Consider the following 26,008-nt stretch of genomic DNA (forward strand, 5'->3'; position numbering starts at 1 on the left):
CGCCGCCGCCCTGGGCCGGGCGGGCCCGGCGGGGCCGAGCGGGCGGCGGGGCCGCCATGAAGCCGAGCGGAGGTGAGCGGGAGCCGGGCGGGGGCACGGGGGCTGCGCTGTGAGGGTGCCGGGGTTTGGGGGCTCTGGGGGTAACGGGGCCGTCCCGCCGCAGAGGAGCCGGTGCTGCTGGCGGAGCTGAAGCCGGGCCGGCCCCAGCGCTACGATTGGAAATCCAGCTGCGAGACCTGGAGCGTCGCCTTCTCCCCCGATGGAGCCTGGTTCGCCTGGTCCCAGGGACACTGCGTGGTCAAGCTGATCCCGTGGCCCCTGGGGGAGGCCGAGCTGTGAGTCATGGAGTGGGTTGGCTTAAAAGGGGCCCTAAAGCTCATCTAGTCCCACTCCCTGCCATGGGCAGGGACACCTCTCACTGTCCCAGGCTGCTCCCAGCCCTGTCCAGCCTGGCCTTGGGCACTGCCAGGGATCCAGGAGTAGCCACAGCTGCTCTGGGCACCCTGTGCCAGGGCCTGCCCACCCTCCCAGGGAACAATTCCTTCCCAATGTCCCATCCAGCCCTGCCCTCTGGCAGTGGGAGCCATTCCCTGTGTCCTGTCCCTCCATCCCTTGTCCCCAGTCCCTCTCCAGCTCTCCTGGAGCCCCTTTAGGCCCTGGAAGGGCTCTGAGCTCTCCCTGGAGCCTTCTCCTCTCCAGGTGAGCACCCCCAGCTCTCCCAGCCTGGATCCAGAGCAGAGGGGCTCCAGCCCTTGCAGCATCTCCTCCTCTGGTCCCATTCTATCAGCTCCACATCTTTCTGTCTGATGTTGGGGATGCCCCAGCGCTGGGGCTGCTCTGCAGGTGGGGTCTCACCTGAGCTGGGCAAAGGGGCAGAATTCCCTCTCCTTTCCTGCTCCCCATGTTGGGGGATCAGCCCAGAGTGTTTCAGCCCTCACCCACCAGCATCAAAGTCCTTCGAGTGATGCTGTCCATCCATTCATTCGCCAGTTTGGATTGATCCCAGGGGCTGCCCAGTGTGGGGTGAAGATGGGTGCATGGAGCTGGGGGTCTCAGGGTGAACACTCCACCCATCCCTGTCTCCCTCCAGTGGCTGCAAAACCTCGGAGCGCAAGAGCCGGGGCAGCAAAGCAGAGACTTGGAGCCATGGGGCAGCCAAGGAGAAGACTCTGGAGTGTGGGCAGATCGTGTGGGGCCTGGCCTTCAGTGCCTGGCCAGCAGCTGAGGATGGGGACACAGATCCTGCCTGTGCCGTGGGGCTTCCCTGCCTGGTCCTGGCCACTGGGCTCAATGATGGGCAGATCAAGGTGTGGGAAGTGCAGACAGGTAAGCAGCCCTCGCTGTTGTGGCTTCAGGCTGGCTGTCCCCTTGTTCCTGTTCCCCTGTGGAAGGAGATCCCATCTCCCTCCCTCCCCAATACCTGCGCAGTCCCAAGCAGGGCTGCATGAGGGCTCTGTCTCATTCTCCATGGATGGATGGCACTGAGCCTGACTCCTCTCTGCAGGGCACCTCCTCTTCAGCCTCCTGGGACACCAGGATGTCGTCAGGGACCTGAGCTTTGCTCCCAATGGAAGCCCCATCCTCGTGTCGGCCTCGCGGGACAAGACCTTGCGCGTGTGGGACCTGAGCAGGGATGGTAGGAATGTGCTGTGTCAGGAAAGGGGGAGGAATCCACCTCGGGAGGGAAGGTGGTGGGAGAGGACCTTTGGAGACAGTATTTGAGGCAGAAGGGGACAGTCCCTGTGACCGGGAGCAGAGTGTAATCTGGGAGACGCAGGAGGGCATTGCCTTGGGATTTACCCAGGGAGTTCCCAGCCCAATGTGAATTCCCTCTGTGGAAAGGAAGGGAGAGCAGAGACAAGGAGTCCTGTTTCCCTCTGGTGACGCATTTCTGCTGTCCCCAGGGCGGCAGGTCCAGGTGCTGTCGGGCCACGTGCAGTGGGTCTACTGCTGCTCCATCTCCCCAGACTGCAGCATGCTCTGCTCCGCCGCTGGCGAGAAGTCGGTGAGTCCTGCAGGATGGGAGCCATCCCTGTGCCTGCTGAATCCAGCCCTCTGTGTCCCCAGAAACCCCCCTGGCAGAAGAGCCAGGCCATCCTGCCCTGGCTCCTCAGGAACTGGAAGTTGGAAGCAGAGCCCATGTGGTTTAAACCTTGGGATGCTCCCAGCCTGATCTCCTGCCCAAATCCCGCAGGCACTGCTGTGGAGCATGAGATCCTACACCCTCATCCGCAGGCTGGAGGGCCACCAGAGCAGTGTGGTGTCCTGTGACTTCTCCCCGGACTCTGCGCTCCTTGTCACCGCTTCCTACGATGCCTGTGTCATCATGTGGGACCCCTACACCGGGGAGCAGCTCAGGACACTGCGGTACAGACCTGGGAGGGGACAGAGCAATGCCAGGGAGGTTTTTAGGGCTGGATGTGGCTCTCCCTGCTGAATGGGCACAGCCACCATCTCTACACGGGGTATGGACCATGGGGACACTGTGGACAGGACAGAGCAGTACCAGGAAGGTTTTTAGGGCTGGGTGTGGCTTTCCCTTCTCACTGGGCACAGCCATCACCGCTCCTCTGCTTCCAGAGGCAGGATGGGGGACTGGCTGGCCAAGTTTGGTGGCTCTGCCAGCCTCAGCTGGGGAAGGGGCCGGTGGCAGCTCAGAGCTGACACATCTTGTCCCCACCCACAGCCACGTCCCATTGCACTCCACGCTGGATTCCAGCGGTGAAATCCACACCAGCTCCCTGCGCTCCGTCTGCTTCTCCCCCGAGGGGCTCTACCTGGCCACGGTGGCAGATGACAGGTGAGTGAATCCCTGTGGAGACCCAGAGAGGGGCCCAGGAGGAGACTAGAATGAGCCAGGAGCTCAGGAGATGGGGAATAAATGTGCCAGGTCCCCACCAATTCCTGGAATAAGGGGAAAGGTCAGGCCCATGGGAACACCATGGCTTGGCTGTGATAAGGTCAGGGCCCTGTCACTCTGAGCTGAGGTCCATGTCCTCTTGGGTCTGTGACACCCTCGGCATGTCATTTGCTCAGCAGAGAACAGTCCTCCCTGGAACACTTCTATGGGAAGCAAATCCTTCTGGTTTCTGTGTCTTCAGGGGGTCCCAGAGGCTTCATTTTGGCATCAGGCACTGCACTGTATCCTCTCCCTTTCTCCACAGGCTCCTGAGGATCTGGGCCTTGGAGCTGCGGTCTCCAGTGGCCTTTGCCCCCATGACCAACGGTCTGTGCTGCATGTACTTCCCACACGGAGGATTCATTGCCACAGGGTGAGTAAACAGGAGAAGAGGGTGGGGAAACAGGGTTGCTCCTCCCTCCTGCAGCTCAGCAAATTCTGGGCTTCCCTGGGGATAATTTCCCTGAGCTGGGGAACGCATACTCCTGGCAAGACTGGGAATATTCTGGGACAGTTGGAATCCCTTGTGTCCCTCTGCCCTGTGCTCAGGGTTGTTTGGATCCCATTGCAGGACCAGGGATGGCCACGTCCAGTTCTGGACAGCCCCGAGGGTCCTCTCGTCACTCAAGCACTTGTGCCGCAAAGCCCTGCGCACCTTCCTCACAACCTACCAGGTGCTGGCGCTGCCCATTCCCAGGAAGCTGAAGGAATTCCTCACTTACCGGACTTTTTAAGGCAGCAGGGAGAGCAGAGGCAAGAGGTGAGCCCTGGGGCTTGGCCCGGGCCGGTGGCGCCGCAGGAACGCCGAGCTGTGAGCCAGGAGCATTGCTGCTCCCGTGGTTTTGGGGCTGTGGAGGGCTTTTTTGGTGTCATAATACAAAAACCCAGCAAAATCCCATGCAGAGACTGCGGTGGCCCTGCAGGGGACATGGGTGGGACACAGGTCCCCCTGTCCCCTGCTGCCTGCTGGGTTGGGTCAGGTACTTCTGCTTCTGAGTGCAATGGTGTGGGATGACGGTGGAACAGCTGCTGTGGGAGCAGAGCTGTTGTCACCTGCACAAATATGGGGCTAAACCCCCCAAAACACCCAGCTGGGAATGTCCCTCCATCCCGGTGGAGCGCGGACTCTGCCGCTCTCCCGGCGCGGGCAGGAATGGGGACAAGCCCGAGCAGGTCTCAATCAATAAAAATTGATTCCACATGATTTCCCTCCTGGCTTGCTCGGGTGACCTGGGAGTGCCTGGCACCGCCCTGGCTGCCAGGGAAGTGGTGTGGCAGAAATGGCTGGCCAGAAGTGTCCATCTGTGGGAAGAGGTGGCTTCACTCCACCCCCTGCTCCCATTCCTCTGTTGTTTTCTCTCCGTGCTGGAGTGTGGCACTCAATCAACCAAATTCCCAGACATGCTGAGCATGCAGCAGTGTTTTGTTTGTCCCCATCCTCCAGCTTAGCTGGTGGCTGGAGCAACAGCACATTCCCTGTGTGCTGGCAGGCTTTGTGGAGGTAATTCTCCTTCAAACAACTCCAGGATGTTGTTTATCCCTTGGGAACAGCTGAACACAGAAAGCTGGTGCACCCCTCACCCCCCACCTCCCTTCAGGAGGGAGAAGCAAAGACCAGTGCAACCTGCTGGGCTTTGGAGGCACCTGTATTTTCCCATTGGGAATAATGCTACCTTTTAACAACCTTTTTACCCTGACTGTGCACTCAAGGCTTCCAAAAAGGATCTGGGAAGCTGCAGGAAGCAGCTCCAGGCATGGTGCTGATGGTCCTTCCCAAATCCAGCAGCAGATCCAGGATCAGGCAGGATCAGGCTTCGGCCACCACCAGGTCCCTGGTGACCTGGAAGGCGGCGATGAGGGAGCTCAGCTGGATCTTCTCGCTGGTGCCAGCAGCCAGGCGGTACCTGGAGGGGGCCAAGGGCAGCTTTGGGGGTTTCCACCACTGTGGGTGCCCCCCAAAACCACAGGCTGTGTGCCAGCAGTGCCCAGACACCACCAGGAGCCACCCCAGGGTGCCCACACTGTGGGAGTGACACTTACTCGATGTCTGCCAGCTTGATCAGCAGCTGGATGCGGATGGAGGGGGGGAAGTCAACTGTGGAGAGAAAAAAAACACTCAGTGAGGGGCAGGAGGAAGTGTGGCCTCTCCAGGATCATCCGGAGCCAGACCCTTTCCCCACCTCTGTGCACGAAGAGATGGATCTCAGTGAGGATGTCCTGCAGGGCCAGGCCCTTCAGCGTCTTCAGCTCCATGATTTCTGGGATGAGAGCGAGTCAAGGCCCTGCTTCCAGGCGTTTCCCTGCCAGATCTGCTATGAAGAACATCCCTGAGGGGCCTCCCCAGTGAGCAGCACCCACCCCAGAGGCCACAGAGATCCCTGGGAAAGAGCAGGGTTTATCCCAGCTGGAAATAACCCCCAGGGTAGAGGATACTGCGGTAGGCAGTGGAAAAATCCTGGTTCAGCATCCAGTCGAGGATGTTGGTGATGTCAGACTTGAGGGGATGTCCCGTGCAGGTGTAAACGTTCTCCTCTGTCACCTTCCCAAAGGCCATGGAGGTGCTCTGAGGAAGAGGAGGGAACAGGAAGGATGAAGAGGCCGCTCCAGCTCAGCTGGCCAGGGGCTGATGGCCACACTCCCACCTGCAAGATGTTGAGGGCTCTGCGCATGTCCCCGCTCGAGAGGGTCACCAGAGCCTTCATCCCGTCCTCGGTCACATCCACCCTGGAAAACAACCCCCGGGGAAGTGGAACCGTGGGAATCCAGCCTGCTGCTCCTCCCTGGCAGGGAAGGGGGCAGAGGGGGCGTGGGGGGACCCCCCGCTCACCCCTCCTCCTGGATGACGTGCTGGAGCCGCGGCACCATCAGCTCCGGGGTCAGGGGGCCGAAGCGGAAGCGGGTGCAGCGGGATTGCAGGGCAGGAATGATCTTGGACAGGTAGTTGCAGATGAGGCAGAACCGGGTGTTTTCTGTGAACTTCTCGATCACTGCAAAAAGGACGGAGGGGAGGAGGGTCCTTGGCTGCTGCCTCGTCCTGATTCCCACCCTGTGCCGGGCTGGATGAGGCCGATGGCTGCCCACAGTGTGGGATCCATGCGGTGTGGGATTCCCAGTGCCTCTCACCTCTCCTCAGGGCGTTCTGAGCATCCTGGGTCATGGCATCGGCTTCATCCAGGATGACAAGCTTGAAGCCTTTCCTAGGAAAAGAGGGGTTTGGAGAAGGGGGAGCTGGGATGTTTGTTCCCAGCCTGACTCCTGGGAAGCCCTTCTTGCATCCTCACCCTGCCTGCTTGCTGGGCACCCACCCACCACGGGACCTCCCAAATCCCCTTCCCAATCCAAGTGCCAGGGCAGGAGGGCACCAAAGAGATGGGGAGCTTTGGGAAGCACAGACCCACCACGTACTTAAAGATGGTCCTGGTGCTGGCGAAGCTCAGGATGGGCCCTCGGACGATGTCGATGCCCCGGTCATCGGAGGCGTTGAGCTGGAAGGGAATGGTGTGGATCTGTATCCCTGCATCCCATCCCTCCATGCCATGCCATGCCATGCCATGCCATGCCATGCCATCCCATCCTATGCCATGCCATGCCATGCCATGCCATGCCATGCCATGCCATGCCATGCCATGCCATGCCATGCCATGCCATGCCATGCCATGCCATGCCATGCCATGCCATGCCATGCCATGCCATGCCATCCCATCCCACCCCACCCCACCCCATCCCATCCCATCCCATTCCCGCTCACCTCCAGCACCATGGAGCCGAACTCCCGCTCCCGGTAGAGCTGCCGGGCACAGGCCAGGATGGTCGATGTCTTCCCGGTACCGGGCGGCCCATAGAGGAGCAGATGGGGGAGCCGGTCCTCGCTGATGAAGCGTTGCACTGCGGGATAACAACGGGATAACAACGGGATAACGGGGCTGGGGGACAGCCGGGACCGGCGGGGAGGGTCACCGCGGGGAGAGAGCTTCATTACCGGTGCTGAGGATGTCCCGGTGAGACACCAGCTCGGACAGCGCCTGCGGACGGTACTTCTCCACCCTGCAGCGGGGATAGAAAGGAGCGGGAGTGAGCCGCGGGGCAGTCCCGCCGCGCTATCCCGGTGTCCCGGTGTCCCGGTGTCCCGGTGCCCCCGGTCCCGGCCGTACCACGGCAGGTTGGCGCTGCCCGCCGGCGCCATGTCGGGAAGTCTCGCGAGAGCGCCGCCGAGCGCGCGGGAGCGGCGGGAGCGGCGGGGCGGGGCCGGCCTGAGGGGACGGGCGGGTCCCGCCGGAGCGGGGAGGTCCCGGCTGCGAGTCCCGAGATTCCGGGCATCCAGCGCCATCCCTGCCCTGCTCCCCTCCCAGGCAGCGATCCCTCCCCAGTATCCATCCATTCCCCGTGTCTTAGTAGAGGATGGTTTAATTTTCTTCATTAAGAGGCCATTTCCTAGCGCCTGGCAGGGCCAGATGTCCCCGGGCACCGCTGGGAGAGCTCAGCTCCAGGGCTCCCACCCTCCCAGGGAACAATTCCCAATTCCAAATATCCTATCCAGCCTGCCATTCCCTGTGTCCTGTCCCTCCATCCCTTGTCCCCAGTCCCTCTCCAGCTCTCCTGGAGCCCCTTTAGGCCCTGGAAGGGCTCTGAGCTCTCCCTGGAGCTTCTCCTCTCCAGGTGAGCACCCCCAGCTCTCCCAGCCTGGCTCCAACCCTTGGATCAGCTCTGGTTCCTCCTCTGGTCTCACTCCAGCAGCTCCAGGTCGTCCCTGTGCCTGCCCAGGGCTGGGCACAGCATTCCCACTGGGATCTCACCTGAGTGGAGAGGGAGAATCCCCTCATCCTGCTGTCCCTGGGGCTGGAACGAGCTGACCTTTAAGGTCCCTTCCGACCCAACCTGCTCCATGATTCTGTGGTTGTGGGAAGAGCACAGTGAATGTTCAGAGCAGAGTGGTGCCTGTGATCCCGGGGAAATCACGGCAGCAGGAATTGCTGGATCGAGGTTTTGGGAAAGCACATTGCACCTGCCCTGGGAAAGCCGATGGGATGAGAGGGACACCTTTGGGTGAAGGGACACCCGAGGAGAGCAGATTTGGGATCCTCCCAGTGTGACGGGAGCAGCAAACTCTAGAGGTGGCTGCCAGCACAAAACAACTGTAATCTTCATCCCTGTCCCTGCTGTCTCCCAGTGCCTCTGGAAAACCCCTGGAGCCTCCTTTAGAGAAGCAGCTTAGAGAGCAGAATCAGCCCAGGCTGCTGGAGCGATGCTCCGGTGCTGATCCCAGAAAGGAAAGCAGGCAGGAGTGAGAGGCACTGCCTTGGAAAACGCAGGTGGAGTGAGGATGGGAAGCAATCCCTTGGGAAGTGGAGGTACAGGGCAGGCAAAAAAAATCCCTAGAAAAATGCTGTTGCTGACAAAGGAAGTGAAAACATCAAGAGCTCCAAGCTGAATCCTATAAAAACACAAAAATCTGCTGGAGGGCACCTTCTCTCCTGGTTGTTTTCCCTTTTTTCCCCCCTGCAGCCCCACAAAGGAAAGCAGGAGCTGGAAGCTGAGGTCAGCAGCCTCAGCTGTCCCTCTGGGCGCGTGATAGCCGTGACAGATGGCCCTTCCCTTCGGAGCCTCCAGGTCCTTCCCGGGCACCTGGGAACAGCCGGGAGCTGGGATTTTCCTGCACGTCCTGGATCCAGAGCTGCTGCTCTCCCCTGGAGCTGCCTTCGCCTGGGGCAGGCTCTTGTCCTCCTACATGGATTTTTCCAGGTGTTTCCCCACCAGTAATAAATCCGGGGCTCCAGAGCAGGGGAAATCTTTGGGGTGTTGTTTAGTGGGGTTGGGTGCATGTCCTCTGGTTTCCCTCTTGGGTGGGATGAAGGGACAGAGGTGGTGGGACAGGGATGATGGGACAGAGGTGGTGGTGACAGAGGTGATGGAGATGATGGGATAGGGAAGAGGAGACAGGCATGGTGGTGACAGTGTTGATGGGACAGGGATCATGGGACAGAGATGATGGAGACAGGGATATGGGACAGGGGGACAGTGACAGGAATGATGGTGATGGAGATGAGGAGACAGATGATGGGGCAGGTGTGATGGTGACAGGGGTGGTGACAGGGTTGATGGGAGAGGGATGATAGGACAGAGATGATGGTGACAGAGATGATGACAGAAGTGATGGGACAGAGACGATGGTGAGATGGATGATGGTGACAGGGATGATGATAGGACAGAGGTGCTGGTGACAGGGCTGAAGGGACAAGGATGATGGTGACAGGGATGATGGTGACAGGGCTGAAGAAGCAGAGGTGATGGGAACAAGGTTGAAGGGACAGGGATGATGGGACAGAGGTGATGGGAACAGGGATGATGGTGACAAGGCTGAAGGGACAGAGGGGATGGGAACAGGGATGATGGTGACAGGGATGAAGGGACAGAGGTGATGGGAACAGGAATGATGGTGACAGGGATGAAGGGACAGAGGGAATGGGAACAGGGTTGAAGGGACAGGGATGATGGTGACAGGGCTGAAGGGACAGGGGATGGGAACAGGGATGATGGTGACAGGGATGAAGGGACAGGGGATGGGAACAGGGATGATGGTGACAGGGCTGAAGGGACAGGGGATGGGAACAGGGATGATGGTGACAGGGATGAAGGGACAGAGGTGATGGGAACAGGGATGATGGTGACAGGGATGAAGGGACAGGGGATGGGAACAGGGATGATGGTGACAAGGCTGAAGGGACAGGGGATGGGACAGAGGTGATGGGCTGGGGCTGATGATAACAGAGATGCTCTTCCACAGAGGATTAAACAGGTGCTCCTTAAGAGCTGAAATCCAAGGGATCCCCCCACCCCATGTGCAGCTGAAGAAGTTCTTTGCCATATTAATAACAAAATCCAAAGGCTCCTGTGGAGGAGCTCACCCTGAGCTGGAGCAGTGAACCCTCATGGGGTGGTTTTGGGGGAATTAGATGGGAAAGCCCTGGTGTGGTGCAGTGGTGTTGGTTTCCCAGGCTGGAGTGGCCATGCCAGGGCATTCCCTCTCCCTTCCCAGCAGGATGTCATGCCTGGAAGAGCACCTTGGCACTGAGGACACATTAACCCAGTTTAGAGACTCTGAGTCACTCCAGACTCTTCCCTCATGGAGAAAACCAACAGAAGTCAATTAAAATATTACCAGATATTTTTATATGGACTGATTGTGCCATTCCCACTGCCTGGAATGTTCATCCACCTCTCAGACCATGGCCAGCTCCAAGCATGGGAGCTATCCCATGCGCTGCTGTAGGGTTTTTTGGGAAGCATGAAGTTTGGTGAACACCCAAAATTCCTTCAGCTCTGCTGCTGCAGGCTTTTGGGATGGGTGCTTTTATCCCAATGGAATCTCCCTGCTTGCAAATTATTTTATATTCCCTTCCCTTCCCTTCCCTTCCCTTCCCTTCCCTGGCAGTTCTTGATGTCATTTCCCACACCAGAGGTCCCTCTGAGCTCTCCTCACAGCCAGCCTTGGGGACAGGACAGAAAAGGGACATCCCAGCTCGGGGATGAGCCTGAAAATTAAAACTCCTGATTAAAAAAAAAAAAAAATCAGCAGATATCCAGCTTTTTTAGCCATATCCCAACTCGGAAGGAGTAGACCACTATGAGCATGGATCAAGCCATTGGGAATTTGGCTTGTTCTCCCCCAGAGCTGGGATGTCCCTTTTCTGTCCTGAATAATTCCTGAGTGTTGGCCAGGCTTGGCCCCCAATGCCAATGGGGCTTGACCCTCCAATGCCCTAGACCCCCTCAGTGCCCCCCAGTGTCCCAGACTTCCCATTTCCCCAGAGCCTCCATTTCCATTCTCCATCTCTGCCCCAGCCCCCACAATGCCCCATTTCCCCCATTACCTCAGATCCCCTGCATTCCCCAGCCCCCCATTATCCTCCCAATATCCCTGCCCTGCATTTCCAGCCCCACTCATTTCCCCAGGTCCCCCTGTAGCACCAGCCCCCCAATGTCCAAGCCCCCACTTCCTCATTGACTCCCCATTACCCTAAATCCCCATTTCCATCCCTGTTACCCCAGATCCCCATTCCCACCCCTCCATTACCCCAGATCCCCATTTCCACCCCCCCCATTACCCCAGATTCCCATTTCAAGGCCCCATTACCCCAGATCCCCATTTCCACCCCTCCATTACCCCAGATCCCCATTTCAAAGCCCCATTACCCCAGATCCCTATTTCCACTCCCCACTACCCCAGATCCCTATTTCCACCCCCCGTTACCCCAGACCCCCATTTAACCCCCCCTCATTCTCCCTGCCCCCTTCCCCCCCAGTTCAGCATCCCCCCTTCCCCCCTGGTGCTGCCCTCCTGTCCCATTCCCGGGGTTCAGAGGGAATGGGATGAGCATGGAAAGGGCTGGGGATGGGGGGAAGGGCAGGGGAGTGGGGACGGGGGGATGGATGGCGGGAGGGGGTCGGGAATTGGGGAATTCTTATGAGGGTGGGGAGGTGTGGGGATAGGGGGATGGGGACGGGGTGATGAGGATAGAGAGATGGGGGGTTTGGGGCATGGGGTGGGCACGGGGAGGGGCGGTGATGGGAATGGGGGGGTGGGGATGAGGAGATATGGGAATTGGGGTGGATAGGGATGGTGGGAAAGTGCTGGGGCTGGGGGTGACGAGGATGGGGGTGTTGGTAAGGTTGGGGGTGTTGAGGATGGGGGGTTGGTAAGGTTGGGGGTGTTGATGAGGATGGGGGTGTTGGTAAGGTTGGGGGTGTTGATGAGGATGGGGGGTTGGTAAGGTTGGGGGTGTTGATGAGGATGGGGGTGTTGGTAAGGTTGGGGGTGTTGATGAGGAGGTGGGTGTGGGTGAGGAGAGGATGTGGTGATGGGGCTGGGGGTGATGAGGATGGGGTGTTGATAAGGTTGGGGGGATGTTGATGGGGAGGGAGGGTGATGATGAGGATGGAGAGGTGTGGGGGTGATGGGGCTGGGGGTGATGAGGGTTAGGGATGTTGATGAGGTTGGGAGGGGTGTTGATGACGACAGGGTGTTGATGACGGGGTGTTGATAAGGTTGGGGGGTGTTGATGATGATAGGAGTGTTGATAAGGTTGGGGGGTGCTGGTGACGATGGGGTGTTGATAAGGTTGGGGGGTGTTGATAAGGTTGGAGGGTGTTGATGATGATGGGGTGTTGATAAGGTTGTGGGGTGCTGGTGACGATGGGATGTTGATAAGGTTGGGGGGTGCTGATGCCGATGGGATGTTGATAAGATTGGGGGGGTGCTGATGCCGATGGGATGTTGATAAGATTGGGGGGGTGCTGATGCCGATGGGATGTTGATAAGGTTGGGGGGTGCTGATGCCGATGGGATGTTGATGAGGTTGGGGGTGCTGAAGATGATGCGGGGGTGCTGATGAGGATGGCGCTGTGCGGTGCGGGGGCGCTGCGGGTGCCGCGGGGCTGCCGGGGCCGGGGCTGCCGGGCCGGGGGTGTGCGGGGGTTCCCGCGCGGAGCGGCGCGCAGCGAGCGCGGCCCCGCGGAGCCGGAGCGCGCCGCCCCCGCCCCCGCCCCGCCGCGCCCGGGGGGGGTAGCGGCGGCGGCGCCGCGCTGACGGCTCGGTGGGCACCGCGATGCTGCGGGCCGCGGCCGAGCGGGGCTGAGCGGCGGCGGGGGCCGGCGAGCGGAGCCCAGGGAAGGGGGGGCCGCGGCGGCGGCGGGCGGAGGGGAGGGCGGGCGGGCGGGCGGGGGGGGGGGGGGCGGCGAGCGATGGATGAGGACAACATGACGAGGAGCGAGGAGCAGGAGCTGAGTCTGCAGAAGGCGCTGCAGCAGTGCGAGCTGGTCCAGAACATGATCGACATCAGCATCTCCAACCTGGAGGGGCTCCGCACCAAGTGCGCCGCCTCCAACGACCTCACGCAGAAGGAGATCCGCACCCTGGAGGTACGGGCCCGCCGACCCCCCCCAACATCAACACCCCCCCATCGGTCTCCCCCCCACCCCCCCCGGGCCGCGGCGGGTTCCCCCGCGGCGCTGCGGTGCGCCCGAGTGAGGCTGCGCGCTCTGCAGGTGGCCCCGAGGTGGGTCCGGGACCACCGAACCCTCCTGCCGGGACCCACCGGGGGCGCCCGGCCCCGGCCGCAGCCTCCCGGTATCCTCCCGGTACCCCCCGGCATTCCCCGGCCCGGCGGCGTCCCTCCGCCGGGTTCCACCGGCCGGCAGGCGGCATCCCCCGGCCCACCTGGATCTCCCGGCCCACCTGGATCTCCCGGCCCACCTGGATCTCCCGGCCCACCTGCATCCCTTCCCCCTTCCTGCATCCCCCGGCCCGGCCGCATCCCTTCCTCCAGGCTCCTGCTCAGCCGGGCTGCGTCCCTTCCAGCGGGCTGCATCCCATCGGCCCACCTGCACCCCTGCTGCCTGCCTCCATCCGCCCAGCCTGCCTGCATCCCTTTCCCCGGGCTGCATCCCTTCGGCCCACCTGCATTCCTTGTGGCAGGCTGCATCCCACGGGCCTGGCTGCATCCCTTCCACCAGGCAGCATCCCCTCAGCCCGCCGGCATCCCTTCCACGGGGCTGCATCCCCTGGGCCTGGCTGAATCCCCTTCCCTGAGCTGCATCCCCTCAGCCCACCTGCATCCCTTGGGATCCAGCAGGCTCCAGCATCCCCCTGGCCCACCTGCATCCCTCCCTGCAGGCAGCAGCCCCCGGCCCGGCTGCCTTCCCCCCTCCCCACTCCTGCCTCCCAGAGGATGAGGCTCCCCTTGGAGCGTGCTGAGCCCCCGCTGGGGTGAATTTGTGGTTCAGCAGGAGGTCGGTGGGCTGGGACGGGCAGGGAACAGCCAGGGATTCCCAGGGCTGAGCGGGATCCCTGCAGCTGGCACGGAGCGAGGAGAAGCGAGGCCGTGACCCTGGGGAGACGCCAGCAGGGCTGTGCTGGTGCTGTGGGGGCGGCTGGCGCGGAGCTGGGGCTGTGGGTGGGGGGATTGCCGAGCCTGATCCCACTCAGGCCTTTCAGCTGCTCCTGCAGCCCCTCTGTTGGCTCTGGACCGTGACTGGAACACCCTGTCCTGCTGCTTTCGCTCCCCGAGTTCCTGAGTGCTGTGGGAAGAATTGGGGCATCACCATGTCACTGCTGTGCCACTCGTGGGGAGACCCAATTTTGGGGTGCAGCTCCCTGCTCTGCATCCCAACTTGTGCTCATTCCTGCTCCCATCCTGCTGTTACCTCCCCTTGATCCAAGCCCTGTCTCATCCCAACTCTGTGTGAGGGGCTGGGAGCGTTGGCCCTGGAGTAACCTTGGGAGAGGGATAACAGTGGTTTTGGGGTGTGCTGGAGACTTTTTGGGATGCAGGCAGGCTTCAAATCACCAGGAGAACCTTCCAGGAGGTGCAGAACTTCAGGAGCTCATCCCACATGGAGTGATTGGCCTCGTTGAGGTCAGCACTGAGCCTGTGTCCCATGGACATGGAGGGAGCAGGGGAGCGTGGTGGAGCCATCCTGGTGGGATGCTCCTTCCCAGCACCCCAGTGGCACTGGGGCAGCCCAGCTGGGGCTGGATGCAGGGTCAGGGCCATGTTATCCTACAAACACTCACAGGAATTGCCTCTCCAGCCCCGATGGATCACCCAGTGCCAGCCACAGGGAGCCCTGGCATTACTGTCCCTAAAAGACCTCCAAACCTGGAGCTTGGGATCTTCCAGCCAAGGACATCCCTGCTGACACTCTGGTTGTTTTTCACCTCAAACCCAGGGTGATTCCCACAGATTCCCGATGCCAGCCCTGGGCTGGCTCCTGGTGTTGTCCTGGGTTGCCACCAGCGTCAGCAGGAGCAGAGCTTGGCCCTGAGTCCCCAGGTCCCCGAGTCTCTGTGTCCCTGAGTCCCTGCTGCCACCACCACGTCCCAAGGACGTGACACAGACTCCGAGGCCTCGCTCTGTGCCTCTTCCCTTCCCATCTGGTGGCAGCAGAGCCGGGCCAGGCAGTGCCATGGCAAAGGGAGGGGTGGCCTGGGATGTGGCACTGGAGACAGTGCCCAGCCCTTGTGTCAGCACGGGCCTGGAATAAAATGGGATGATCTGTGTTTTTTTGGTTAATCTTCATAGGCTAAACATTGATTTTGCTGGATTAATAGAAGTTTTTCCCCTTCTTTTTTTTTTTTTTTTCTGTTTTGAGCCACCTTGAGGTAGGTGTGAGCTCCCATCCTCCTGCATCCTGCCATGCAGTGTTTTTGGGATGGGTACCACGGCTGCAGCCTGGTTCCAGGGGCAATCCTTGGAGCTGGGAGGCTTTTTGGGTCTTGCTTATGCCTTGGGATAGGTTCCAGCGGGAACCAAGGCAGCAGCTGGGATAAAACACCTGGAGTGGGAATCCAGACTGGTTTGCTTCCTATGGGGCGGCATCCAGAAGGAGCTGAGCGTTCATCCCTCAGCCCTGCCTGGGCTCTGGGGTTTTATCCCCGTCCAAGTGTGGCAATTGGGCTAAATTTGAGGTTGGGGTGTAAATATGGATAGGGGCTGCTGCATTTGGTGGAATTTGGGAACGGCAGAAGGAAAGTTTCCTCAGAGCTGGACAATATTCCCGACTGTCCCATAGCACTGTTCTGTCTGTGGGGTTAAAGCCCATCCCAATGTCAAAACATGGGTCACGGCTCCCAGGAACTGGTGGATGGCTCCAGGGATAACCCCAGGATGGACATTTCCTTCTCCCTGGGCTGCCAGGAACAGGGAAATCTCCCAGGATACTTTTGGCTGCTGTGTGGTGAGGCTGGGAAGAGGCTCTGAGGAAAGAGCTCCGGCCATTCCCAAACCTCCACAGGCTGTGGAGATGCTGTTCCAGCACTGGGATTTGCCCAGGGAAGCTGTGGCTGCCCCTGGATCCCTGGAAGTGCCCAAGGCCGGGTTGGATGGCGCTTGGAGCAGCCTGGGACAGTGAAAGCTGTCCCTGCCCATGAGGTGGAACTGGATGGGCTTTAAGCTCCTTCCAAAACCGTTCCATGATTTTGTGATTTTTGCTGCCTGAATGTGTGGGTTCTCTGGTGTCTCATACCACGGGTGAGCACTTCTCCCAGGGCTGGATCCTCCCAGGATGCTGGATGGAGACATTTTGGCTCCTGTATTCCCAGCAAAATCCCCCGGGACCCTTTAGCATCTCCTGAAATAAAGGATGAGCAGAGCCAGGGGCATCTCACAAGCCCAGCAGGACCTTGGGAGAGCCCTGAGAGAGAAAATAGAACCGTGGCAAGGAATTCCCCAGCCCCAGGCTGCTCCAGGTGCCTCTGGAATAACGAGCCCCTTGGAGGGAGCCGCTCTGGCTGTGGTTCTTGTCATGGAAAAGGATTTTTAGGGGTGCAGGAGAGATGGATGGGATGGGATGGGATGGGATGGGATGGGATGGGATGGGATGGGATGGGATGGGATGGGATGGGATGGGATGGGATGGGATGGGATGGGATGGGATGGGCATTCCCCACGGCTCACCGGGTGCCAGATGAATGAATGAACTTTCTCCTCCTGGATTTTCCACCGCCTGTCCCGGTCTCCAGGCAGGGCCGGTGCCGTGGCCAGCCCGGCTGACGTCAAGGATCCCATTCCAGGGGGGAGCAGCCGCCCTCTGGCTCCTTGGAGACCGGCTGGGAACCTGCCGGGGCGGGGGGAGCAGCCGCTCGCGGCCGTGCGGGGTTTGGGATGAGCCCAGGGAAATTCCCGCTCGGGGATTGGGAAATCCAGCTCCAGCCGGGGGTGATCCCGGCCCCTCGCCCTGCTGGGGTCACCCAGGGTCCTGTGGGGTGACTGGAGCGGGGACATCGCTCCTGTGCCCGCACCGCCCCCGGCGCAGCAGGGACGCTGCTTCCCGAGGAGCTGGGGGGTTCCAGGAGCCGCTGGATGCTCCAAAGGGAAGGAAATCCTGGCGCTTTCCCTCCTTCATCCCAGAGCATCGCTCCTGCCTTCCCCCGGGCAGAGCTGCGGCAGGGACAGGCGCGGGGAATTTGGGAAAACAACCCCAGCGCCACAGGGAAAGCTTTGGATCCCCTGCAGCAGCATCCCCAGCTGGAGCCGCCGCAAATTCCGCCTGCAGGAAGGACGGGGATCCGCGGGATTCCCACCGCTCTCCTTGTGCCCCCTGCCCGCTGCCACGTGGGAAACTGAGGCACGGGAGCAGGGGGAGGTTGGGCCGCAGCAGGAACGAAGCATTTCCCAAATTCGCTCCGTGCCGGGATGAGAGGGAGGCAGAGCAGGGAATTCCCTCCCCTTTCCATCCCCGGCGAACAGCGAGAGCCTCTGGATTTTACAGAGGGGTTTTGGTGCTTCTTTTTGCCTTGCTGGGGCAAATCCATGGACAAAAGCACCTGGGGGGATGCTCTTTTGGGTCAAAAATGACCCCTCTGTCACTCGAGGGCTCTGTAGGGGGGAGTGTCCCCCAGCTGGAAATTAAATTTCCTCCGTCTCTCCCACTCTTTCCCCATTCCCAGCTCACCTCTGCGGGATGGGGCTGGGGCTGCCCTGTCCCCAGCTCCGTTCCCTCCCCAGGACTCTGATTGTGGCGCTGGTGATGCTGTTGGTGGCTCAGAAATCACCTTTATTCCCTTCGGGATCCCACCCGGGGAGGCAGAATGGAGAACAGGCTGGGGGCAGCATGTGGATCTTTTAGGAATTTCTTTTCCTGGTGTTTTGCTGCAGTCGTGTCCATGCAAAGGCTTTTTTTTTTTTTTTTTTTTTTTTTGGAAGACAGTGATATAAATGGTTATAATTTCATTTATAACAACAGGATCTTGTTCAAAGTGCCTGGGGCTGCTTCAGCTCCAAGAGCCTGGAGCATATTTGGGATGTGACTTTCAGCTGATCCTTAGAACTTTGATTGTCTGTTTTGGGAATGTTTTTCCTTAAAAATCAGCCCTGGAAATGGGGCAAGGCTCTGCAGAGCTGAGGGCTCCCTGCAACCCCTCAGGTCCAGTTTTGCTGTTCCTGCCTCATTTTTTGGGGTTAATTTTCAGGAATTAATCTCTGGTAGCCAGGCTGAGGATGGAGAGAAGCTGCCAGGAGGATGACCACCCTGTCCCCAGCTCCTGGCACCCAAAATCAGGGGTGATTTCGGGGGTGATGCCAACCCCTGTGGGCATCACCAGTGGGTGCCACGAGGGACAGGACCGGGAGAGACGGGAAAACTCCCAAATCCCACAGCGGGGTTCTCCCCTCAGCTCTGTATCCCAAACCACCCCGTATTTACCTATTTTTGGGGTGTGCAGGAGCAGAGGCACAGCACCATCTAGTGCTGCGGGCGCCGGGGAATCACCCAGCTGGAAAAGCAGGAGCAGGAAATCCCAGCCCTGCTCCATATTCCCGGGAAAGGAGGGCAGCTTTATTTTGGGAGCTGCCGGGAACGGCTCTGGCCTCGGGGTGGGAGAGTTTGGGGGATCTGGGGCATGATCCGAGCAGGGGTGGGGCTACAAAGGAGGAGAGAGGGGGGGATGGCTCTGGAGAGAGGGAGATTTGGGTCGGTGAGGGGGGACTGAGGAGAAAATGCCACATTCCAGCCTTGGGATGTGATGCTGTGGCTGATCCCCTTGTAGGGTTTTTGCAGGGGGTAAAAGAGGGGAGTGTGGATTTCGAGGGATGCCCGCTCCCTGAATGAGACCCCAGCGCTGGGCTGGGGATGAAGGAGCTGATAAAGGAATTTTTTGGGAGGGAAATTCCCTCTTGGACACCAAACCTCGATGTTCTTGGCTGCAGGAGTGTTTTGGGGCAGAATTTTGAGCCTTGGGATGGGGCAGAGTGAGAGCTGAGCCCCAGCTGCCACTGGGTGATCCCATGAGGGTTTTCCCTTCTTTTCCAGAGCAAACTGGTGAAGTATTTCAGCCGGCAGCTGTCCTGCAAGAGGAAGGTGGCCCTGCAGGAGCGCAATGCCAAACTGGAGGGCTTCCCCCAGCTCCTGCACTGGTTCCGCATCGTCGACATCCGGAAGGAGGTGATGGAGGTAAGGGCTGGGCATTCCCACCTGGAAATCCTTTCCTTTCCTTTCCTTTCCTTTCCTTTCCTTTCCTTTCCTTTCCTTTCCTTTCCTTTCCTTTCCTTTCCTTTCCTTTCCTTTCCTTTCCTTTCCTTTCCTTTCCTTTCCTTTCCTTTCCTTTCCTTTCCTTTCCTTTCCTTTCCTTTCCTTTCCTTTCCTTCTTCTCCCCCTTTTTTCCCCCTTTTTTCCCCTTTCTTCCCCCTTCCCTTCCCTGTTCCCAGTCAAAGATGGGTTTTTCTGGTGCTCCCAGAGGTTGAGCTGGGTCTGGAAATACCAAAAACTGGAGATAAACCTTCAGTTCCTCTAGGTTTCCTTGGAGATTCAGTTGGAGAAGGATGGGTTTGGGTGGATGGGTTCTCCCGCTGTTCCCGAGGTGCAGAGGATGCTCCAGGGCGGTTTGTCCCTCATTCCTGAGCCCTTCCTCCCGCAGGAAATCGCCCCGGGGCAGCTCAGCCTGGAGGATCTGCTGGACATGACGGACGAGCAGGTGTGTGCCACCGTGGAGAAGTTCGGGGCCAACAGCGAGGAGTGTGCCCGGCTCAACGCGTCCCTGTCCTGCCTCCGCAGCGTCCACAAGGCCGGTGAGCGACCCCGGCCCCGCGGGCTGCTGGCCTGTGGCCTCAGTGTGGGCAGAGCTCCTGCAGCCCTGGGGCTGCCTGGCATTCATTCCTGCAGGGAACATGTGGGAGCTGTGCTGGGAAAAGGATTTGGGGGTGCTGGTGGGTGACAGCAAGCCCCCCTGCCCTGGGCTGAGCCCCCAGTGTGGGCAGCAGGAAAGGAGGGGGGGATTCTGCCCCTCTGCCCTGCTCAGGTGAGACCCCACCTGCAGAGCTGCCCCTGGCTGGGGGGTCCCCAACATCAGGAGAACCTGGAGCTGCTGGAGTGAGACCAGAGGAGGAGATGCTGCAAGGGCTGGAGCCCCTCTGCTCTGGAGCCAGGCTGGGAGAGCTGGGGGTGCTCACCTGGAGAGGAGAAGCTCCAGGGAGAGCTCAGAGCCCTTCCAGGGCCTAAAGGGGATCCAGGAGAGCTGGAGAGGGACTGGGGACAAGGGATGGAGGGACAGGACACAGGGAATGGCTCCCACTGCCAGAGGGCAGGGATGGATGGGATATTGGGCAGGAATTGTTCCCTGGGAGGATGGGCAGGCCCTGGCACAAGTGCCCAGAGCAGCTGTGGCTGCCCCTGGATCCCTGGCAGTGCCCAGGGCCAGGCTGGGTGAGGCTGGGAGCAGCCTGGGACAGTGAAAGGTGTCCCTGCCATGGCAGGGCTGGCACTGGATGAGGGTCCCTCCAAAACCAGCCCGTGCCATGACTCTTACAGGGTCCCCTGACCCCCGTGCCTGCAGCAGCTCGGTCAGGAGCCTCAGGGGAAAGCTCAGAGCAGCTCCAGCATCGCTCCCGGCCGGCTCAGAGCGGAGCCCCCATTCCCAAACCCCTTCCCAGGGAACGCCCCAGCCCCGGCCGCCCTTCCCGGCGCTGGATGCGCGGCTCCCGGGGCTGGCGGCTGCCCGGGCGGTGGCAGCAGAGCTCCGCTCTTCAGTCGCTGCCCGGAGCCGCTCCGGCGGCAGCGGCACCGGCGGCAGAGCGGGGCCGGGGCCGCCCCTGCCCGGGGAGGGACGGGGGGTGCGGCGCGGGCCGGGCAGAGCCCGGCTGTGCTGGCACCGAGCCTTGATGGGTCACAACTGAACCGTTTGGGTTGGAAAAGATCCTTTAGTAGCGAGTCCAGCCAAGGCCAGCACTGCCCCATGTCCCCAAGTGCCACATCCACACAGCTGTTAAATCCCTGCAGGGATGGGGATCCAGCACTGCCCTGGGCAGCTGTGCCACCCTGACCACCCTTTCTTTCCATGAAAGAAATGTTCCCAAAATCCACCCTGAGCGTCCCCTGGCCCAGCCTGAGGCCGTTCCCTCTCCTCCTGTCCCTGTTCCCTGGAGCAGAGCCCGACCCCCCGGCTGTCCCCTCCTGTCAGGAGCTGTGCAGAGCCACAAGGTCCCCCCTGAGCCTCCTTTTCTCCAGGCTGAGCCCCTTCCCAGCTCCCTCAGCCTCTCCTGGGGCTCCAGCCCCTTCCCAGCTCCATTCTCTTCCCCTGGACACGCTCCAGCCCCTCTGGCACAGCCCATCCCTATCCCCATGGTCCTGTGGTGCCAGCTCGGGACAGGCACTGCCAGCACAGGGGGTGACTGTGGGGCAGCAGCAAACCCTGGTGATTAGCGGACCCCAGACCCCCATGATTTGGGGACCCCTGACCCCTCTGCTTGGCTCCTGTCCCTTCTAGAGGGGCTCCTCCAAGACAGCTGCACCCCAGGGTTTGGGAGGCTGGGAATGAGCCCTGCTGGGTTTCCATCTGGGCTTTACAGGTGTGGAGCAGCCCTTGGGGACAGCAGGGGACAGTGCTGGCCATGTGACACGGAGGGGCAGCTCTGTGGGACCAGCAGGGCACGGAATGTCCCAGAGGGATCCCAGCTCCAGCCTGGGGAGATCCTGGCCACATCCAGCACTTCTGGATGCTCCCCAGGCCTCCTACATGGCACAGAGTGGCAGTGCCACCCCGTGCTGGGGACAGTGGCACTGGGGGGAGGTGGGGCTGTCTCAGCCCAGCCTGCCATTCCCTCGGGAGCTCCAGCTCCCTAAATCCAGCTCCTGCCTCCCTTCCCCTCGGCATTTCCATGAAGTCTCCCTGCTATTTGAGGAAGGGCAGTGGTGCCTCCCTGGGAAGGTTCTCAGCTGCTCTTTGTTTAAACACCTCTGACCTTTAAAGCCTCCTCCAAACAAATCCCACTCCAATCAAATCCCACTCCCTCCCTCTGTCCGCTCGGCCCAGGGAATTCCCTGCTTTGGACAATCCACCTTGGCCTTTGGCTCAGGAGATGCAGGAAGCTTCTCTGGTTCTTCCAGAGTTTTCCGGCTGGAGGAGATGGAAGGAGGAGGAGATGGAAGGAGGAGGAGATGGAGGAGATGTAAGGAGGAGGAAATGGGAATACCAGAGGTCTGTGGGATGCTGCTGCTCCATTTGCTCCCTAATGGGGCAGCTGATGGGGCTGCCAGCATTGCTGGTGCTCCATTGGATCCCAGCAGGAGAGAGCCAGCGGGCATGGAGTGTTTGTTTCCCTTTTAACTCCCTCCATCACCCCGCTGCTCCCGGCAGCAGCGGCGGCTCTGGTCCTCCAGCGCTGCCGGGATGCTGCTGTGGCCACTCCTGCTCTGCCAGAGCTGGATCAGGACCTTGGGAATGCCAGCTGCTGTGGGTCCGTGCCGTGCTGGAGATGCATTGTCCCATGGATGACACAGCCTTGGGGACAGGGAGGTGACAAGCAGAGCCCCAAGGGGTGCAGGGACTCCCAGGCAGTGGAGGAGACCAAATCTCCCTGAATTTCTCGAGGATTTGGGTGTGGGAAGCTCCACGTGCCATGTCAGATGGGTTCCCTGTTCCCTGCCTCTGGCTCCATCCCAGGAATTCTGCCCCTTTTCATCCCCTGGGAGAGCAGGAGCAGAGTCCCTGCCCCTCTCCTGCTGGCAGGGACTTGGGAGCAGTGGGATTTCTGGCCAGGGAAGGGCAGGGTGCTCCCTGGATGCCTTGGGCTGCAGGTGGGGAGTGGGAGCCAACCATCCCACCCAGGCAGCGTGTTCTGATGGGATGTGGGATTGGGATGGGCAGAGCAGCACTCCTGGGACCTTGGGAATGTCCCCATGGCTGTTGGGGACTGAGCAGTGATGGGGTTGTGGCTTTGGGGTGCACTAAGGGGGTGCTGTGCTGCTTTAATCCATCCATCCATGGATCCATCCATGGATCCATCCATCCCAATCCATCCATCCATCCATCATCCATCCATCCATCATCTATCCATCCATCCATCCCACCCATCCCCATCCATCCATCATCCATCCATGGATCCATCCATCCCAATCCATCCATCCATCCATCCATCCATCAATCCATCCCACCCATCCCCATCCATCCATCATCCATCCATGGATCCATCCATCCATCCCCATCCATCCATCCATCTTCCATCCATCTTCCATCCATCCATCCATCCATCCATCTTCCATCCATCTTCCATCCATCCATCTGCAGGATTCCAGGGATTTTGAGCTGCTGCCTGGCTCCATGGCCCTGTGACAGTGAGGCTGGCACAGTCCTGAGGAGCTGCCTGGGAATTTTTGGGATGGGGATAGCAAAGCATCCCGGGATGGCAGCGATGCTCTCTTTGGATGCCCTGTTGGGATTTTAGACCCACTGGGATATGACAGCCCCCCACAGGAGTCCCAGATGCACCAACTGCCTCAGAAATGCCTTTTAATCTCTATTTTAGCTGCATTTTATCTCCTTGCGAATCAATACATTGTCCTCATCCTAAAAATGTAATTAATGAACAAGTTACATCCTCCTTAAAAGCTGGAATTCCTTGGCAGGAGCCGCAGCGGCCGATTCCGAGACGCCAAGATTTGTATTCATAAAGCAGGAATGAGGTTCAGGATTAACCTTTCTCATCCATCTTTATTTATTGAGTCGTTAATTAGAAGCCTTTAATTTCCCAGGCCACCCCTGCCTGGCCAGGGAGCTGGAGGCTGTTTCATGGAGATGGATTTTACCAGGATGGGCTTGGACAAGGAGGCGCTTCCCACGCCGAGCATCCTGGGGGCAGCAGGGAAAACCCCGGAGCAGCCCAAAAATCAGAGTGTGGCAAATCCAGATTAACCCTCTGCTTGGTGGTGCTACCAAGGCGGGATTGGGCTTTCCTTGGATCTCTGGCAGTGGGGTTTTGTTTTCGGGTTTGATGTCGGAGCGGGATTAATTTGATATTGAATCCGAGCGGAGCTGCGGCTCGAGGGGTTGATGGGCTGTGACTGCCGAGGGACGCGTGCAGGTTTTCAAGTGTCCTAGCGGGAAAAACGAGCTGGGATGGAATATCGATGAGCCTGGGAAGGCTGAGGGTGGCCTGGGGACAGCGCAGGGTCAGGCAGGGTCGGGAGCAGTGAGGGAAAAGCAGGAAAAATCCCACTTTGGGGGGAATTTGGGAGCTGTGCTGGTGTGGTGGATAGGAGGGAAGAGCTGACCTTGATACCCCCGTGCTGCCAAGCTGGAGGATTTCAGAGTCCACTCCAGAAGCATGTGGCTGCTGGGACTGTGGGGGCTCCCAAAAAACCCTGGGCATTCCACAAACTCCAGTTTGGTCACCTGGGAGCAGCTCTTGGGAAGGGAAGGAGCGCTCGGAGCATCCCGAGGAGCAGCAGGGCTGCCTCGCCAGCTCCCATGGGAATTATTCCCAGCCTTCTCTTTTTGGGTAAGCAAAGCAAACCTTGCTCTTTGGTGTGAGGGACAGGTGGAATTTTTCCATCTCTGGACCCACGGCTGCATCCCAGCACTGCCTCCTCTTCCCAGGAGTTGCTTTTCCTGTCGGTTTTTCGTGGAGCGGGTTGGGAGAAGTTTCCCTGCTGAAATGGGGTGGAGGGCGGGATGTGAGGGAACCCGTGGCGCCAAATTCATCCAAAGGAGCGTCCAGAGGGACACAGGAGGTGACTGTGGGACTGGGGGGTGGCTGTGGCTGATAGCCAAAAAATAATTGTCAGTAAACAAATATGCTTCTAACATATAATATAGAACATAGAATATAGAATTTATAATGCATAACACAAATATATATAATATATAATGTATAATATAGAATATAGAATATAGAATATAGAATATAGAATATAGAATATAGAATATAGAATATAGGATATAGGATATAGGATATAGGATATAGGATATAGAATGTATACTGTATCATATATAATGTTATATATATTTATTATATATTATATATGTGTGTGTTCATACACATATATATAGAGTAATATATAATATATATTAATGAATATATATTATATTTTATATATATTATATTTTATATATATTATATATTATTGAATATATATTCTTAAAAATATATATTTATATACTATATATATATTAACATTTTATATATTAATATATATTGATATATATTAATACTATATTAAATAAATACTGTCTATTATACTATATAATAATAAAAATATAATAAATATAATATAATAAATATAATATAATAAATATAATATAATAAATATAATATAATATAATATAATATAATATAATATAATATAATATAATATAATATAATATAATATAATATAATATAATATATTAATATAATATATATAATATAATATATATTTTATATATAATTAAATATATATTATTAAATAAGATGCTTAATTAATTATATATTAGTAATATATTAAATAAATACTGTATATTATACTACATAATAATAACAACTATAAAACATATATCAACGCTATGATGAACCAATACATGATAGCGGATCATATTTCGGATGGAACCCCGGCGGGCAGTTTGGAGGAGCGATCGGGACACGGGGACAGGGCTCTTTCCCTGCCGCGGGCTCCCGGAGCACGGAGCAGCGGCGGGAGCGGCGGCCGCCGCCCCGAGCCCCGAGCCCCGCGAGCCCCGAGCCTGAGCCTGAGCCTGAGCCTGAGCCTGAGCCCCGAGCCTGAGCCTGAGCCCCGAGCCTGAGCCTGAGCCCCGAGCCTGAGCCTGAGCCCCGAGCCTGAGCCTGAGCCCCGAGCCTGAGCCTGAGCCCCGAGCCTGAGCCTGAGCCTGAGCCTGAGCCCCGAGCCTGAGCCTGAGCCTGAGCCTGAGCCTGAGCCCCGAGCCTGAGCCCCGAGCCTGAGCCTGAGCCTGAGCCTGAGCCTGAGCCCCGAGCCTGAGCCCCGAGCCTGAGCCTGAGCCTGAGCCTGAGCCCCGAGCCTGAGCCTGAGCCCTGAGCCTGAGCCCCGAGCCTGAGCCTGAGCCTGAGCCTGAGCCTGAGCCTGAGCCTGAGCCCCGAGCCTGAGCCCCGAGCCTGAGCCTGAGCCCCGAGCCTGAGCCCCGAGCCTGAGCCCCGAGCCTGAGCCTGAGCCTGAGCCTGAGCCTGAGCCCCGAGCCTGAGCCTGAGCCTGAGCCTGAGTCTGAGCCTGAGCCTGAGCCCCGAGCCTGAGCCTGAGCCCCGAGCCTGAGCCTGAGCCTGAGCCTGAGCCTGAGCCCTGATCCTGAGCCTGAGCCTGAGCCCCGAGCCCCGAGCCTGAGCCTGAGCCTGAGCC

At 58.7% G+C, this 26,008-nt stretch overlaps 3 protein-coding genes across 7 annotated transcripts in view; 2 read left to right on the forward strand and 1 right to left on the reverse strand.

Annotated features, from left to right (window-relative positions):
* The first annotated feature begins 21 nt into the window (after positions 1-21).
* Positions 22-4,103, forward strand: WSB2 (WD repeat and SOCS box containing 2). 2 transcript variants are annotated; one of them, XM_021537348.3, is made up of 9 exons: positions 22-72; positions 164-335; positions 1,091-1,326; positions 1,505-1,636; positions 1,905-2,005; positions 2,195-2,367; positions 2,687-2,800; positions 3,165-3,272; positions 3,471-4,103. In XM_021537348.3, the coding sequence occupies exons 1-9, from the start codon at positions 57-59 to the stop codon at positions 3,631-3,633; spliced, it is 1,215 nt and encodes a 404-aa protein (XP_021393023.1). In that variant the 5' UTR covers positions 22-56; the 3' UTR covers positions 3,634-4,103. The 2 variants fall into 2 exon arrangements, with proteins under 2 accessions (XP_021393023.1, XP_021393025.1); XM_021537350.3 differs by having other exon boundaries at positions 1,094-1,326.
* A 424-nt stretch (positions 4,104-4,527) lies between these two features.
* Positions 4,528-7,095, reverse strand: RFC5 (replication factor C subunit 5). The gene is made up of 11 exons (XM_021537351.3): positions 7,051-7,095; positions 6,879-6,943; positions 6,648-6,784; positions 6,305-6,384; positions 6,023-6,096; positions 5,727-5,886; positions 5,542-5,623; positions 5,333-5,462; positions 5,080-5,157; positions 4,940-4,994; positions 4,528-4,803 (listed from the first exon to the last, which is right to left on the reverse strand). Exons 1-11 carry the CDS (start codon positions 7,080-7,082, stop codon positions 4,707-4,709), a joined length of 990 nt encoding a protein of 329 aa, XP_021393026.1. The 5' UTR covers positions 7,083-7,095; the 3' UTR covers positions 4,528-4,706.
* Positions 7,096-12,612: 5,517 nt separating this feature from the next.
* The window catches only part of KSR2 (kinase suppressor of ras 2), an 85,781-nt gene continuing 72,385 nt past the window's right edge, over positions 12,613-26,008 (forward strand). For all 4 annotated transcript variants that reach the window (XM_077787116.2, XM_077787119.2, XM_077787118.2 and 1 more), the window contains exons 1-3: positions 12,613-12,814; positions 18,704-18,844; positions 19,308-19,458. In XM_077787116.2, the coding sequence (XP_077643242.2) occupies positions 12,638-12,814; positions 18,704-18,844; positions 19,308-19,458 (469 nt within the window). In that variant the 5' untranslated portion in view covers positions 12,613-12,637. The remainder of the gene's footprint in view (positions 12,815-18,703; positions 18,845-19,307; positions 19,459-26,008) is intronic.

This window comes from Lonchura striata, chromosome 15, assembly GCF_050655825.1.
Source record: "Lonchura striata isolate lonStrDom1 chromosome 15, ASM5065582v1, whole genome shotgun sequence".
In the NCBI taxonomy this organism is placed as follows: domain Eukaryota; kingdom Metazoa; phylum Chordata; class Aves; order Passeriformes; family Estrildidae; genus Lonchura; species Lonchura striata.

Coding starts and splice junctions, on each gene's coding strand:
- WSB2 (XM_021537348.3), top strand. Junction 2,368..2,686: donor GAGCAGCTCAGGACACTGCG/GTACAGACCTGG, acceptor CCCCACCCACAG/CCACGTCCCATTGCACTCCA. Junction 2,801..3,164: donor GCCACGGTGGCAGATGACAG/GTGAGTGAATCC, acceptor CTTTCTCCACAG/GCTCCTGAGGATCTGGGCCT.
- RFC5 (XM_021537351.3), bottom strand. CDS start 7,082: ATGGCGCCGGCGGGCAGCGCCAACCTGCCGTG. Junction 6,944..7,050: donor GGCAGCGCCAACCTGCCGTG/GTACGGCCGGGA, acceptor TCCCCGCTGCAG/GGTGGAGAAGTACCGTCCGC. Junction 6,785..6,878: donor CCGGGACATCCTCAGCACCG/GTAATGAAGCTC, acceptor GTTATCCCGCAG/TGCAACGCTTCATCAGCGAG.